This window comes from Sander vitreus, chromosome 15, assembly GCF_031162955.1.
Source record: "Sander vitreus isolate 19-12246 chromosome 15, sanVit1, whole genome shotgun sequence".
Lineage (NCBI taxonomy): Eukaryota > Metazoa > Chordata > Actinopteri > Perciformes > Percidae > Sander > Sander vitreus.
Window position 1 is genome coordinate 27,325,637 of NC_135869.1, and position 16,995 is coordinate 27,342,631.

Genomic DNA, 16,995 nt, shown 5'->3' on the forward strand with positions numbered 1-16,995 from the left:
ACAATACTTTTTATATAATGCCACTTTATATTCATTCAGTACTTTTTGCACATTGTCTGTTTGCCTGTTGTTTGTTGGTTTGTTTTTATTGTGGACAAACTGCTGCTGTAACAAGTGACTTTCCCCATTGTGGGATGAATAAAGTATTATTATCTTGTGTTGTCAGTAGGCCATCTAGTGTACACATGTGATGAGTGCAGTTACTAAAACGGGTCGTGGTGCATTTTTGGACAAACAGAAGTCTGATCAGATTAATTATGAGATGCCTTTATTGTACTTTTTGGAATCCAGTGACACCGACACGAGAAAATGGTCCTGTCCCTCCCTCCCCCTTTACATACACAGCCTGAGAGGGAGGGGCTGCAGGGGTGGGATGTACCGTGATCCCGCTTGTAGTCTTAAATTAAACAGAGATAATAGCGAAGACACATCCAGGTGCATTTCCACAGACACGCACGACATGCATTCAAAAAAACTTCAGGGAACGCAGTGACTCCTGGTTCACATGTACGCTTTGTCTTAAAGTAAAAAGACGACAAAATGAATACCACTTAAAAAAAAAAAAACAGTAAGCTTTCTTTATGGCCCACGATCAGTCTATAAGTCAGGCTCTGTCAATATTCCACTTAACAGGAGAAAAGAAAAAAAGGCAAAGAGACACTACTATTCATACTTGGAAAAATGGTTTAAATATGGAAGTGAATGGTTCATAGCTTTCATATTTTAAGTTTTTTTTTCCCCCAATTGGTTTTCAATGAATGGTGTACTTTAATGAGAATACAATTGTCTCACTAAAAACCAGCTCGTCTAGGTAAAACTAGGCCTTTTCCACCAACTGTCTCCCTGCTGTATCTAAGTAAAATATATAAAGTCCAGTCAAGGGGCTCAGTGGGCCGTTGGTCCAATCAGGAGTGGTTTCCTTCAGTCCTCCTCGCTGCCACTGGCCGAACGCTCCTGAAAACAAAGCACAACTTGTATTATTATCGAGCAAAAGTACGCAGAGGCTATCCACACCAAGGTTATAATGATAGTTGGTGCGGACGGAGTAAACTCGAGCAAACTAGGTCGGCTCTGCAGTTCTGTTGAAGTCACAGTGAGTCATAGCCTGGTTGACACCTGCTTGGGAAGCTTCATTCGCAGCTCATTTCCAAAGGGGCGTCACCAGCGGACGCCGCTCAAATGCCTCTGGGCGCAATTGGACAGTCCTTCAACCAATCAGACCAACGATACGGGTGACGTAGCAGCGACAGCGGCATCAACGGGTTGCTGCGCTTCGGTGGCCGCCATGTTCAATGTAAACAAAAAGCTACTCGCCGTCGCTGCGCTATCGTGTAAAGCCCGCCTCAACGGTTGTGATTGGTGTAAAGCCCGCCTCAACGGTTGTGATTGGTGCCTCGATTTGGAAAAATTGGAAATGGGCTTGAATGGGCTCTTAGCCAGACGGACTTGATATTTACCGGAAGCTCGTCAGGGTTTTCCCAGGATAGGTGAGTCACGGCAATGCCGGTAAAGTGGTTGCAAGTGTGGTTACAGCTTTTCAAAACTTCATGCAGACAGCGTTCACTGCGATATGATATTAACGGAGAGGCGAAAGCGGTCGTGGTGCTGTTGACGTTGCACTTCCTCGGAGACGAGCAGGCACAACAGTGGTTTCTGTGCCCTGGGGCCTGACTGACAGGCTGAGGTTGTAAAGCAAGGCAGCTTTATTTCCACAGCAGCTTTCAGCAACAAGGCAACTCAAAGTGCTTTACATGACACATTAAAGAGCAATTAAAAACGGTCATGATGAAAATAAAACAGGCTAAACTATAATAATATACAAATACAAGAATAAAAGTTACAGTGAGTAAGAAATGTTCTAAGTGATGACATTCGGGTGTGACGTCATTCTCAGCTCCGGCTTCCGAGGTAAATGGTTAGTTTAGTTTCAGTTTCTCCCTCAGCGAGGACGTCGTCCCTGTGTGTGATCGTCTCGTCTCACCTCTTCCTGTTCCTCCTCGCTGTCGTCGTCGCTCACCACCGGTTTGGCCCGGGCACCGCGGCCCCTCCTCCGCTGTCCTTTCCCTCCTCGCTCCCCCTTTTCTTTCCGGCTCAGCTTGATCTTCACCTTCACCGAGCGAGCTTTGACAGAAATCAAAAAGATAGAAAGGTTTAATATATGCAGTAACGGCTTTGGCGATCGGCGGGAAAACGCGGGGTTTCCGATACTCACATTCAGACTCCGAGCCTTCGTCCAGGTCGTCGTCCTCTTCCTCACTTTCCTCCCCTTCACTCTCATCCTCCTTCTCGATCTTCTGCCTCACGCTGGTGAAGACAGACTGCAGCACAATGGAGTCCTCATAGATCTGAGCGGGTTTACAGAAAGATTGATTATAACGTCTCTCCTTTCCAGACTGACGCCTTTTTCTAAATCTGGTGATTTTAAGCTTTGTACTGATTTTGACTAAGAATGTTTGGTAGACGTCCAAATCACCCAAATATATCCAATATTGGTGAGCTTATGGCTTAAAGGGTGGTTTCAGTACTTTCAACCTGGACCCTATTTTCCCATGCATTGGTGTCTAAGTGATTAACGTGAACAGAAATCTGTGAAATTGGTCCAGTATTTAGCGAGAGCGCTGCGACCGGCAGTTGCAAACCGGGCTGCAATGTAACCCTACAGGACAAATGTTCAGCTTCAATGTTATCCACTAAAAGTTCTGTTGTTGCTGCTGACAGACTCGGATTATTATTCTAAGTGTCTGACATTCTAACATTATGGAAAGGATCCCTACAGAGATAGACCTTTTTTGTTAAAAAGTAAGATCCTTCTTGTTTAACCAGAAACAGCCCTGAAATTGCTATCGCCAAACTCCACCAGACTCCATGTAAATAATCAGGACTTTTAGCGCGTATAGAGCCAGCATATCTCCACAAGTAAATGGGTGAATTTAGGGTTTATTTCAACCAAACCAGAGTGGTGATTGTTGGAACAGTGGACAGATGAACCAAGACGGCTTTTGATAGTTTTATTTAGTTTTTGTCGACTTTGAATAAAGTGTGTTTTACGATGATACAATTACTGTTTATTCAAATGAAGTCTGGTGGGTTGGGAGATGGCGATTCGTGGCAGTTTCATGTTCGACAAAAATGATCTTACTCTTTAACAAAAACACTTAATAATATATGAAATAATCTGAGTCTGTCAGCTGCAAAAACAGAACTTTTAGTGGACGGAAACTGGAGGTGCACAATTTCTCATTAACGTTACATTGCAGCTTGTTTCGTCATAGTCTTGCTTACACAATCACAAGACACAAAAACATGGGAGAATAGGGTCCAGGCTGAAAAATAGCGGAGTTACATTTAACTCACCAGAGACCCCTCCAGGTTGAAGGTCTGGGCGTTTTGACACAGCAGCATCACGTCCTTCTCCAGGTCGTTCAGACTGCGGTACTTATGGCTGCGGATCCTCTCCTGATGAAGGAGGGAACAACGGACAGTCGGACAATCAGTAGATACTCAGATAGATGGACTTTATTAATCCCAAAACACACACGGGGACGCACACACACACACACACACACACACACACACACACACACAGACGGACAGACACACACACACACACACGGGGACGGACAGACACACACACACACGGGGACGGACAGACACACACACACACACACACACACACACACACACACACACACACACGGACGGACACACACACACACACACACGGGACGGACAGACACACACACACACACACACACACACACACACACACACACACACACACACACACACACACACACACACACGGGGACGGACAGACACACACACACACACACACACACACACACACGGGGACGGACACACACACACACACACACACACACACGGGGACGGACAGACACACACACACACGGGGACGGACAGACACACACACACGGGGACGGACAGACAGACACACACGGGGACGGACAGACAGACACACACGGGGACGGACAGACAGACACACGGGGACGGACAGACAGACACACACACACAAAATAAACTAAAAATAAGATAAAAAGATCTCATTGCCAGAACTACTACTGAAAAAAATATACTAAGAGGAATGAAAATAATGTACATGCATAAGTGTAGAATAAAATGTACAACCTACGTACATAGTACACGTGCAAGTAGCATGATGTTCAGTAGATGAGAAAGCACAAAGGAACAAATGGTGAAAATGTGAAGATGCAGAACACATGGGCGTGACTTTTTCTCCCTACCTTGATCTTTCTGAAGTCCACTGGTTTGCGGATGAGCTCGTAGTACTCGGGCAGCTCCTTGCGAGAGGGCAGCTGGATGAAGACCTCGCTCAGCTGTCGCCCGTTACTACTGAGACAAGGGCGATGGTTTCTTAGTATGCATCTCTGTTAGTCAATGCTGAATCTAAAACGACTAGGGCTGCAACTAACTTACAATTATTTTCATGCTTGATTATTGTTTAGATTAATGGATTAGTTGTTTGGTCTGTAAAATGTCAGAAAAATGGTGAAAAAAATAAAATGTGGATCAGCGTTTCCCAAAGCCCAAGATGACGTCCTCAAATGTCTTATTTTGTCCACAACTCAAGAGATATTTAGTTTACTGTCACAGAGGAGAGAAGACACTAGAAGATATTCACATTTAACAAGCTGACATCAGAGAATTTTAAAAGGTCCTATGACATGCTACTTTTTGGATGCTTTTATATTAGGTCTTAGTGGTCCCCTAATACTGTATCTGAAGTCTCTTTATATAGGCCTTAGTGGTCCCCTAATACTGTATCTGAAGTATCTTTATATAGGCCTTAGTGGTCCCCTAATACTGTATCTGAAGTCTCTTTTATATAGACCTTAGTGGTCCCCTAATACTGTATCTGAAGTCTCTTTTATATAGACCTTAGTGGTCCCCTAATACTGTATCTGAAGTCTCTTTTATATAGGCCTTAGTGGTCCCCTAATACTGTATCTGAAGTCTCTTTCATATAGGCCTTAGTGGTCCCCTAATACTGTATCTGAAGTCTCTTTTATATAGGCCTTAGTGGTCCCCTAATACTGTATCTGAAGTCTCTTTTATATAGGCCTTAGGGAAGATTCCAGATCGGCCCATCTGAGCTTTCATTTCCTCAAAGGCAGAGCAGGATACCCAGGGCTCAGTTTACACCTATCACCATTTCTAGCCACTGGGGGGCCATAGGCAGGCTGGGGGAACTCATATTAATGTTGAAAAACCTCAAAGTGAATTTTTCATGCCATGGGACCTTTAAAGCTATAGTGCGTAGTTTCTGTCGCCCCCCATGAGGAATTCTGAGTAATGACAACAAAACTATCAGCACGTCAACATGACACAAGCCTTCTGTGATCGCAATGGCTTGAATGTAACAGACGTTCATTGATATAATTTCTTCAGATGATAGTGACAGTCGTTGACTAGGTGACGTTACCTAGTGTGCTGACAGATATGAGGTACTGTTCTCACCCGTCCTTATATTTGATGACAGCGTCGACGATCTTCTTCATCTTCTTAGTGAGGGACAGAGGGTTGGGAGAGAGCTTCTCGGCAGGCGGGCGGCCGCGTTTCTTCGCCTTCTTCACCTCCTCGTCCTTGTCCCGCCCGCGGCCGCTGCTGGAGCTGGGCGTGGCCGGCCCGCCATCGTGGTCGCGGTCTCTCTTGCGCTTTCTGGTCGTCTTTTTGTGACGCACTTCCTCCTCGATGTCCTCTAGATTTCCCTCCTCTATGGCCTGCGGTGAGGAGAAATTATCAGTGAGCAAAACAAACTTCTTTACATCGATTCCCTTCCATCTCCTAAAGATGTAAAGTCACTATTGAGTACGACGCATTGAGGACGACGAACGCCGTGTTTGAGCTACGTTACTGGTTACACGGCGTTCGACTGGTCGTGACTGTTTTCCCAAGATGGCGCCAGCGAACGGTACTGTCTTTCTAAACTATCTTTTTAATAAACTGTCTGTACACGTACAAAGTTCTCAATGCTTCAGTTTACATGTAGGGACCCTCATGATGCTACCGTGGAAGTGTGGTGATATTTTGAGCCTTGTTAGTGGTGTAGAAATAGAGATTTCTTGTTACTTTACCCGCTGACGACTAGCGTTATAAGCTAATTAGCGGTTTGCGCTAAAACTGATCACATTTGATTAGCATGAAAACGTATCCCAGAGAACGGTCGACTCGGTACACGTGTGTTATTAACTCCTAGGTTCATTTTGCGCCGGATTTGTCCTTTAATTAGCACTGCCGGGACACAAACACCCGTTTCCTGGGTGAACGTCTTCCCCTTAACTTCTTCCGGGACATGAACTCCGCTCCCCCGTCTTGAAACCCCCCGACCATCTCCCAACGTGGATCTTTGCGGCCTTTTACAGCGGCAGCCAATGTGGTGCATTCAGTATTAAATATGTGGAATACATACGGATTACCTTTCATAACTACAACAAGTTGTTCATGAGAGCCTGAACAACTGAACATAACGTCCCACCTTGAGCCACTGTTTCTCAGTGAGCGAGTCGCTGTAGTCCACTTCCTTGCGTTGGCGCGATCCGCGGCCAAACATCTTCTCCTCCTCCTCTTCGCACGTTAGCCTCTCGACCTCGGCGTCGTCTTTCAGAATCCAGCTGGGCATGTCGTCCTCCTCCATCAGACGCGGTTTCCTCTTAGGGTTGCGGGCGTCCTCGCGGCGTCTGTCCAGATCCATGCGCTGGAATTAAGACACAAAAACGCAGCATGCGATTAGTAACTTTAATAATAATAATAATAGCTTTATTTGTATAGCACCTTTCATACATTTAAAAGCAGCTCAAAGTGCTTTAGAGTGTGGTATCAAAACGACAAAGAAAAAACATACACAGAAATGACAACATACATAAGAGACGTTCATAAGAAGAGAATAAAAAAAACTATAAAAAAAGGGACAGAGCTAAAAGTAGAAAAAAGCCTGAATTTTGAAACTCATTTGAGTTTTAAAAGAGTCAGGCGAGCTGGCGTTTGTGATCTAACTGGGCAGGATGTTCCACAGTCTTGGGCTCTGCTCACACTTGGCGTCTTTTTTCAAGCTGCCAGCGTCTTGTTTTACATTATAATGTAGTTATTATATAGTGTTTTTTTAACGCCACTGCTGACTTCATTTTCTGCAGCTCGGAGCGTCTTTTTGAAGTTGAAAAAGGTTCCACTTTTCTAAATAAACGCCCTTCGTCAAGCGCTTTTTTGACAGCCGACCAATGACAAGCGGAGTTTCCATAACAAGAAAACATGGAGTCTTGGCACAGCGAGTTATATATGACCGGGTGCTCTGTGTACAGGGAACTCTCGGTTTTCTACGTTAGCACTGCTCTCTCCGTTCTTTCTCTAGCTCGCTCCACCCTTTTGTTTTATTTAACGTTAGCACCGCTCCACATAGCGCTTTAGCTAGGATATTGCAGCAGTAGCTGTTACAGCAACAAAAGACACTCTCAGCTGCTTTTTGGAATAAAAACACCAGCTTTTCTTTTCTTTTCTTACTACAAAAGCGCCCAAGCCCCGACTTTTTCGTGTCACAAAAGTGTGAACATAGCCTTAGAGTGTAGAAGCTGAAAGCAGATTCCCCGCTTGCTTTGTGGGCTACTTTGGGATCAGTGGAGTCAGATTGTAAAACGACAAAGTATCTAATAATCGATATGGAAAAGAGGGACTAACCATGAACTGTTCAAACTCCTCTTCACTTCTGGCTATCATCTGATTGACCGTCTCGTCATCGGGCACTTCGTCTTCCTCCTGCAGACAAACAAAGACGAGTGAGTGGAAGGAGGCGAAGGCAGCTTAATGTGGCACCTCAGAGCCACGTCTTTGAACTAGTAACTCTCACCTACACAGAAGGGGGGGGGAAATGTATTCAATACAGTGTAAATAGCTTAGAATTAGTGAATGTTTGAGTTATCAGTAGAACTACATTGTCCTGTTACAGTTAGGAGGCAAAAAAAGCATTATTGCAGGATAGAAAAGCAGAGAGAAAAAAGAGGGATAAAAAGTAGCAATGCACCAATTAACTTCTGGGCCGATACTGATGTTTAAAATTACAATTTGGCCGATAGATGTCGTTATTGTTATTTATTCCCCGTTTTGTGCGAGGGAAACGGTTTTAAAATGATGTAGCCCTTCATTATCTCTGAATTCAACCATACAAACTCATGAAACAACCTCCAACTTAACCTTCTTCAAATAAAAAGATTATTTTTAGCTGCTATACAACTACCTGCTCAATGAGGAAACATTTCGGTACTTTCACAGCTTTGTGAAACAGATTAAATGTAGATCTATAGAAACATATATAAGCCTATCTTTCACTTTGTGTTTTTCGTACACAATACAACGTTCTAGTAGCTGATCTTTCTCTGACAGTGTAATATTGTCTTTCACTTTTCATTCATGAACAAACCACACATGGTTGCCGAGTTTTAGAGTCCGACCGCTAATAACCAACGTAAGATGCAGCGGCAGCCGGCGCAAAATTGATGCTACACTGTGGCCGGTGTGGTTCAGCGGGTAGAGCAGGCGCACATATACTGAGAGGTTAATGCCTCGACGCAGAGGTCCAGGGTTCGAATCCGTCCTGTGACGATTTCCTGCATGTCTTTCCCCCCTCTCTCTCCCCTTTCTCACCTAGCTGTCCTGTCAAAATGAAAGGCGGAAAAGCCCAAAAAATAATCTTTATTCCCTGTTGCGACACAACAGATAAATATCGGCCACCACCATCGGTAAACGTCATCTTATTTGCCGTTAGGTATCAACACGAATATTGGCCGATGAAGTGATGCATCCCTATGAAACAAAGTATAGTTGCAGAGAAAAAACAGCAGAGAGAGAAAAGAGGAGTAAAAAAGGGGAAGGTTTTTATATCAGCGTCTCATAGTATCATTGTAACCATCGAAGGTTTGAAGCAGAAATACAGAAAGGAGAAGTCTGGATTGATGAAAGCTCACAAATCCTGGGGAAGGAGAGAGAAATGAAGAGAAAGAGAAAAGAATGGAGAGGTGAGGCAGCACACAGGCAGATGTGGGTGGGTGGGCAATATGGCGACAGGTTCAGATCACACCCACCCACGCCCCCCTAGTACGACAGCCTCCTCGAGCCCCGACCTCGTCCTGTTCCTCGTGCTCCAGGATGGCCTGTAAGAAGGCCCGACGCTCGCAGCCGGACGACTTCTGATCGAACATGCCCGCCTGGATGACCTTCTGGTCCACGTTCAGTTTGTACTTGGCTGCCGCCAGGATCTTCTCCTCCACGCTGTTGACGGTGCAGAGGCGCAGCACGCGCACCTCGTTCTGCTGACCGATGCGGTGGGCGCGGTCCTGGGCCTGCAGGTCCTGGGAGGAGCACAAACAAGCGGGTTATGTCAGGTGGAGGGAGCGGTTGTGGTGAGGGGGGAAAACTTGTGACAGGAAAAACTCAATCAGTACTGGAAATCTTTGTTACTTTTACACACGAAATTAAACAGGTTATCTGCAGGTTTTACCAAGTCAAATTTAAGACCTTTTTAACCCTTGGGCCCTATCTCACCCGGCGCAGCGCAACGCCCAACACAAGTGTCTTTGCTATGTCAGGGTTTGTCGATTTCCCGTCCAGCGCCCACGTCGTTTAAATAGCAAATGCACCTGCGCCCATCTGTGCGCCCATGGGGCGTGCTGGTCTTACAGGGAGGTGTGTTCAGGTGCATTCTGGGCGTGCTGGTCTTACAGGGAGGTGTGTTCAGGTGCATTCTGGGCATGCTGGTCTTACAGGGAGGTGTGTTCAGGTACATTCTGGGCGTGCTGGTCATACAGGGAGGTGTGTTCAGGTGCATTCTGGGCGTATTGCTATCTTGAGGCAGCAGGAAGTGATGGCACCATTGACCAACAAAAACCTGGTCTAAAGTCAATAACGCAGCATTTCATTGTTATTTTAACAGAGCATTAGTAAAATGCTCCTAGGCTCGTGCAGAGTGCGTGCACACTATGCTTGTTACACACACAGGGACGCACAGCAGCACACACACATGCAGAAGATTACAAATAACAATATTACGGTGCAAATCCTCCATCATAACAGCAATGCTCCAAGGTCCAAACGCACCTGGCTTTTAAAGGGAATGGGAGATGATCTCTGATTGGTTGATTGCATGTTACGCCCAAAACACACCTCTGATTAATGAAGACACTAAGAACAACCCTGTTGAACCATGCACCCGGCACACGGACCCTTTTTTCTGCCGTCAAACTAGCAGAAGTGGATTAGATCGTTAAAATAGAGTCCCTTGTGTTATCTTTCCGTTGACCATACAACTTTTTGTTTTTATGGGTCACAACTTAAAATTAGGGCGCCTGGGTGGCTCACCTGGTAGAGCGGGCGCCCATATATAGAGGTTTACGCCTTGACGCAGCAGCCGCAGGTTCAACTCCAACCCGCGGCCCTTTGCTGCATGTCATTCCCCCTGTCACTCACCCCCTTCATGTCTTCAGCTGTCCTATAAATAAAGGCATCAAATGCCCCAGAAATAATCTTAAAAACACTATTCTGATGTCTGTTGATTTTTCCTGCGCTTGTTTTTGAACCTTTTTTTCTCAACGTTCTTTTGTCATTTTTCTTTTTCACGGAACACACCGAACAGACTCGAGACACTGACCTCGCCAGACTGTCTGACGGCCGATTATCGGGTTGGTGTGTCAGGGCCATAAGAGTCACTATACAGTATACTGTAGCAGAAGGGCACTTTACAACAACAGTTGTAACAAGAGTTTCTTAAGCCGTTTTGGGCACCACCTAAGCCAAATGAATGTTCCCAAATGACTTCTCTCAGATCTGATGATTGTAGTTGTCTTTAAGCTTTTTAAAGAGTTATTTATGTTTTATCTGCTCTAGCTTTTCCCAAGTTTTAGACACAGATATGGTCATAATAATGGTCCAAACTGAAAAAACGTAACATTTTCTTGACGGCGGACCTCTAAAACCCCCCGGACAAATACGTGCACCCAAGTCTTCCACAAACCTAGAGAACACACTAGCTACGCTGCGTCTGTTGTCATTTTTCTTCGGACAAGCACAAGTAGGCATGGGGGTAGAAAGATACATTAATGCTGGGGGGCAATGCCAATCCTGCTTCCGATATTCGAAATTGAAAGCTTATTTCGCTTAATTTTCATTTTAAAATAGAAACCGTGACACCCCTACAGTATATATTTGCGTTTCAGTACCTGATGTGGGTTCCAGTCGCTGTCAAAGATGATGACGGTGTCGGCCGACTGCAGGTTGAGGCCCAGGCCTCCAGCCCTGGTGCTGAGCAGGAACACAAAGTACTGCGAGGCCGGGTCGTTGAATGTCTTTAGCAGCATGCCACGGTCCTCTGCCTTGGTGGTTCCTGTAGGGACGGGGAAAGATCAGATCGTAAAAAGGAAGTGAATCTCTCATCGTTTCCGTATGATGAGGTGACAGCGCCAGGCCCACAAATACTCGGTCAGAGGGCTCACCGTCCAGACGCAGGTACTTGAAGTTACGGTAGGCAAAGTAGTCCTCCATGATGGTCATGAGTGAGGTCATTTGACAGAAGAGCAGCACTTTGTGGTCGGTGGCCCTCAGCTTGGGCAGGATGCGATCCAGCAGCTCAAACTTCCCAGAGGAGCGGTACAGGTCCGGGCTGGACGGGCAGAAGATTTGTTGAGGGACCAAAATTATTAGTATTCGAAATTAGAGTGGACATTTTTCTTACACTTCTGATTTTAGGTAATGTAAGTGTTAATATAAGCGTTTATGGTTTTCATAAACTATAAGGCTACTGCGGTCTCTCTGGGAACGAAAGCTAACCAGTCTAGATGGAGTCTTTGAGGCAGGTGCAGCTCACTGACCAATCAGAGAGCTTGTTCCCATGCTAATTTGCATTGTTTTACCCCACCTGAATAAGGCCACTAGCCTGGCTCCGCCCTCCTACGTACTTCCGCTCAATTTTCATTTTCCTTCAGTACTCCGTCTGGGTTTTGGGTATATTTGCGGGTTCTCTCCGGCCAAATCTTTACCGGTCCAATCAGAGAACAGAGGGAGTGTCTGAGAACGATGACGTTGAGGTCGTGCTCTAGTTTGAGTTGTAGTTCAGTAATGGCGGCGGAGAAAGATGCTGCTGAATATCCAGAAGTTAAAGAACAATCTTTGCTGAGTTGTGTTGGGGGCCATGATGTTGTGGCCCTCCTCCCCACGGGGTTCGGGAACAGTTTGATTTTCCAGCTCGCTCCGTTAGTGGTGAAGGAGTTGGCTAAGGCTAACGCTAGCAATGCTAAGCCGACGTCACGACCAAACGTTAGCGATTAGTTATGGCAGATCCAGAGTGGTTGGTAGATCTGGTAGGACCAGGCTAGTGTACCAGAGTCTGGTAGGACCAGGCTAGTGTACCAGAGTCTGGTAGGACCAGGCTAGTGTACCAGAGTCTGGCAGGACCAGGCTAGTGTACCAGAGTCTGGTAGGACCAGGCTAGTGTACCAGAGTCTGGTAGGACCAGGCTAGTGTACCAGAGTCTGGTAGGACCAGGCTGGTGTACCAGAGTCTGGTAGGACCAGAGACCAAATACTCTATTTCTATTTCAATTCCCATGTCCCTGGAGGTCCTCCATATGCATCAACCCCCTGAATAAGACACACACGTGGAGAACACACACACACACACACAGTTCAAGCTTCACGTACCCACTCACGATTCCACCAGAATAGCCAAGATGCTCAGAGAAAGACTCCTGGAAATCAAAACAAACATGTGTGTTGCCATGAATTCTATCTGAAACTGTGTCTACTCTTATTACTACTGTATAGAAAGGTGGTATCTGTCTGGTACCTCAATGTGCTGGAACATGTAGGGGTGGTTGCAAATCTTTCTCAGTTGCATGATAGTGTTCATCAGGGTCTTCGTGCCACCTTTACCCTGGGAAAAAGATTAGAAGAGGAGGAAAAAACACCTTTTAGTTTCTAATTATTTTAGAGCATTAAATAATAATTATACATTATACATTTAATATATTTTAAATGTCTACAAAATAAGATTTCACGGAACTGAAAGACTTTTTCTTCTGGTTCTTACCATCTTTTTTTTTAATTTTTTGGGCATTTTCAGCCTTTATTTTGATAGGAAAGCTGAAGACATTAAAGGGTAGAGAGAGGGGGAATGACACGCAGCAAAGGGCCACAGGTCGGAGTCGAACACGGGCCCGCTGCGTTGACGAGTAAACCTCTATATATGTGCGCCCGCTCTACCAACTGAGCTATCCCGGCACTGGTTCTTACCTTCTTGTCTTTTTCTGATCCATCTGTGAGCAAGACTCCCTTGGCCTGCATGTGTCGGTACAAAACCCTCTGTAGGGCCGACATGTCGCACTTTATCACATACTCCACCTACAAACCAACAAACAAAGATCTATAATCAGCAAAGACACCGAATTATATCGATTACTTGATTTAATAAATATCCACAGAAAGATTGGGAACCACTCATGCAGGAATGAAATCGTGAAGGATGAAACAGGCCGACCTTCTCGGGCAGCTGGGCCTCCACTTCCTTCTTGAGTCGGCGCAGCAGGAAAGGCCTGAGCACTTTGTGTAAACGTCGGATGATCAGGATGGTCTCTTCTTCATTCAGGTCAACCTTGAGGATGAGGGGGGGCACATCCAACATTTTAGATTAGATTACATAGACTTTATTGATCCTGAATTGGGAAATGTCAGTGCTACAGCAGCAAAATATACACAGCATGCATACAGAATACAGAAGAAATAATAAATAGGATAAAATATAAGAACTGTTCAAAAATAAAGATAAAAAAATACAAAGGAAAGAATGTACAAACGTACATACAAGACGCTAATAAAAATGTACAACCACTTAAATAATATTTATAAAGATGTCAGTAAAACCTTTGTTTGTGCAAGTTGTACTTAGTGCAGTATTGTGATGTATTTGAGTCTTATCTAACACTCAGTGATGCAATACTGCAGTTCATTACTTTATTCTTTATTCAGGACACAAAAAACGGTCCATAGCTTTAATACAAAACATAGCAAAAGACAAACAAATATTGTAATATGGAGATTTATTTGTAAATGCTACCTGGTAGGGATGGGGGTGAGTACTCGATTACACGATTTTGGTGTCAGTATTCGTTCAACGTATCTAATACTCACTTCTTTTCTGTCAATATCTTCCTACCATGTGATACTATGACACGTGGCTCATGCCAGCCACCAAGCTAATGTGTATGTTAACGTTATAGCGTTACTAGAACGTTCAACGTGCCCATTCATTTATTTTTAGTATGGTTGTTTGGAACGTGGATAACAGCGCTGGGCTAGCTAACAATTGAATTACGTTAGCTACAGTAGCTGTATGGGCAGTGGACTCATCTTATGCTTAGTCAGCAAGTTAGCTAGCTAGCACACCCCGCTCCCTCCCTCTAACTATCCACGGAGATTTCACTGGGAGGAGACTAACGGTAGGTTTCCACACAGCGAAAACACCAAGCAAATTTCGGCCAGCGAAATATTGCCTCTGGGGCGTGGTCGCGAAAACAACACGCCAGACCGCAACAGAACACCGGCTGCTAGGCCGCTAGCATAGAGGGTTGGCGCTAGGTAGCATAGGTAGCTAGCAGGTAGTTTGCTAGAAAGCTATTGTTGCTATTGTAGCTTGTGACATCTGTGTTGATACAAGCGTCATGTTCGCCAACAAAACATGTAATCAAACAAATGCACAAGTAGCCTAGCTGCCTGGCTAAGCTAACAATGAAATCCAATGTCCGAACATGCTAACGATTAGCCTGTCGGCTAGCTGAGAAGTTTGAGTGTTTAAACTAACATATACAGTGGTCTATTTAGTGGTGTGTGTGCCCTGACTGAGTTCCTGTGACATACAAATCACAATTTGTGTTAATACAAGTACCAATGTTTGTGTAGAAACATTTTAATCACATACTAATATTCATGATACAGCGCTGATAACCTGATAACCTCAATGAGAGCGAAGCGAAATTTCGCTGTGTGGAACCCTACCGTAAAGCTACAGCGACTTTAGCTCGAATTCAGCCAGCACAACCCCCCCCAAAAAAAAACAAAACAATTGGATGGTAGATTTGCTTCACTCACCAGCCAAAAAACAAAAAGGTCATCTATTGAGTGGCTGGTATCATTTGAACATTCACTACCCATTTGGCTGGTTTTGAACCCTGCCTCCCAGACCTGGACTCACCTTCTCTCCAGTCATGGCGAAGGGGGCGTTGAACCACTGTTCGAACGTGGTGCAGCTCTTGAAGATGGTGGGCAGGAGGAAGTTAAGCAGGGCCCAGAGCTCGGGCAGCTTGTTCTGCAGTGGAGTGCCTGTGAGCAGCAGGCGGCGCGGGGCCAAGTAGTGAGTGTTCAAGACCTGGGTCAGTTTACAGTGGTGGTTCTTCATACGGTGGCCTTCGTCCACAATCATGTACTTCCAACGAAGCTTGGGGGGAGAAAGACGTGAAAGTTAGAAAGAGAGGCAAAAGGCGGAGAAAAACTGAGCCATGTGACCTAAAGCTAAAGATGCTTCCTTACCTTTGCTAGCACCTGCTTATCTTTGATAATGTACTCGTATGTGGTGAGCAGCACGTTGAACTTGCCGCTGCGCAAGATGGGAATGAAAGCACGGCGAGCAGCTGGAGACCCCTGGAAATGGAACACAATTTGCTTAGCGTGTATTTTCAACGGCATAAATCATTAAAAGCATAAGTGGCCTTTACACTCTTACGATCATAAAAAAAAGTGTCTGACGAGTAGAGTTGTTCCCAAGTGCCTCCGATACTGCCTAAAACGCTGGTACCGGCGAGTACGCGAGTCTATGCACCGATCCAATACCACGCAAGTGAAGACAGAGAAAAAAGGAGCACTTCTTTTTGGTGTTGGTAGAAGAAACTCTAACAAGGTGCTCTTTGGTGCAGATCCAATAGTATCAGAACAGTATGAAAACCAAGGCAATCTTGTTGAAGAAAATATTAAAAAGCCTTTATTGATGTGGCCGATGCGTAGCAAAAGGTAAAAAATACGCACCAACGCGTTGCGGCACAAAGGCCTTCTGTCACCCTGAATAAGGGTACACGGTGCATGTTTTTTACCTTTTGCTTTGCATCAGCTGCATCAATAAAGGCTTTTAATATTTTCTTCAACAAGAGTGCCTCGGCTTTCATGCTGTTCCAATACAACGTAATTTTGCCCCCCAAAAAAAAATCTACTTTAAAAAGGAATAGTGTCACTTGAATACAACAGGCATTTGCTAATGTTAGCTCTGACTAACATTAGCAGCAGACCAAACCAGAAGTAAATTCTTCGCCACTCTATAACAGTAGCCTGCAAAGCTAACCCTTTAAGTTTCATATCTTACGTTTGTATTTTTATACATTTTATTTATCAGAACTTTTATATATGTTGATGTTCTGTTGTGACAATAAACCAAACATTATTTTTTAAACTGTATTATTGTATTATTTTAGTGAGGACTCATAAATAACTACAAATAACTAATGTTAGGGAAATCTGTTTATGTTTTGTTATGCGTCCTTTTTTTTTTTTAAATATATGTCGGCCGATATATCGGAAAATCACCAAATATTTGTATCGATATCGGCCTTAAAAATCCTTTATCGGTCGGACTCTAGTGTGTATTTATGTTGTGTATAAGCTATTGGACACCTTAATTTCCTTCGGGATAAATAAAATATCTATCTCTATCGACATCCATACAGTGTTATGTATACATATTTTAACTCACTGGTATCAGATCGGTACTTGGTATCGGCCGATTTCAGATATAGGAATCAGGACTGTAGTGACTATAATATCCAAGTAGGTGCCACTAACCTTGTAGGAGACTTTCACGACCGATGGGGCCCACTTATCAAACTCATAGACCCAGTTTGATAGAGTTCTGAAAACAAGAGACACGTCAGGAAGGTTTGTACTC

The 16,995-nt window shown here is 44.6% G+C and overlaps 1 protein-coding gene across 4 annotated transcripts in view; it reads right to left on the bottom strand.

Moving 5' to 3' along the window:
* Positions 1–251: 251 nt before the first annotated feature.
* smarca4a (SWI/SNF related BAF chromatin remodeling complex subunit ATPase 4a) overlaps positions 252–16,995 on the bottom strand; it is a 35,817-nt gene continuing 19,073 nt past the window's right edge. Inside the window, exons 17-34 of one of the 4 annotated variants that reach the window (XM_078268742.1) lie at positions 16,893–16,959; positions 15,594–15,704; positions 15,259–15,501; positions 13,549–13,662; positions 13,305–13,412; positions 12,859–12,945; positions 12,714–12,760; positions 11,511–11,677; positions 11,238–11,401; positions 9,147–9,374; positions 7,708–7,785; positions 6,515–6,733; positions 5,497–5,759; positions 4,263–4,368; positions 3,355–3,456; positions 2,213–2,345; positions 1,982–2,121; positions 252–954 (exon numbers count right to left, since the gene is read on the bottom strand). In XM_078268742.1, coding sequence (XP_078124868.1) covers positions 922–954; positions 1,982–2,121; positions 2,213–2,345; positions 3,355–3,456; positions 4,263–4,368; positions 5,497–5,759; positions 6,515–6,733; positions 7,708–7,785; positions 9,147–9,374; positions 11,238–11,401; positions 11,511–11,677; positions 12,714–12,760; positions 12,859–12,945; positions 13,305–13,412; positions 13,549–13,662; positions 15,259–15,501; positions 15,594–15,704; positions 16,893–16,959 — 2,410 coding nt within the window. In that variant the 3' untranslated portion in view covers positions 252–921. Of the gene's footprint in view, positions 955–1,981; positions 2,122–2,212; positions 2,346–3,354; positions 3,457–4,262; positions 4,372–5,496; positions 5,760–6,514; positions 6,734–7,707; positions 7,786–9,107; positions 9,375–11,237; positions 11,402–11,510; positions 11,678–12,713; positions 12,761–12,858; positions 12,946–13,304; positions 13,413–13,548; positions 13,663–15,258; positions 15,502–15,593; positions 15,705–16,892; positions 16,960–16,995 lie in introns of all 4 variants that reach the window. The other 3 variants (XM_078268740.1, XM_078268739.1, XM_078268738.1) reach the window with 3 other exon arrangements.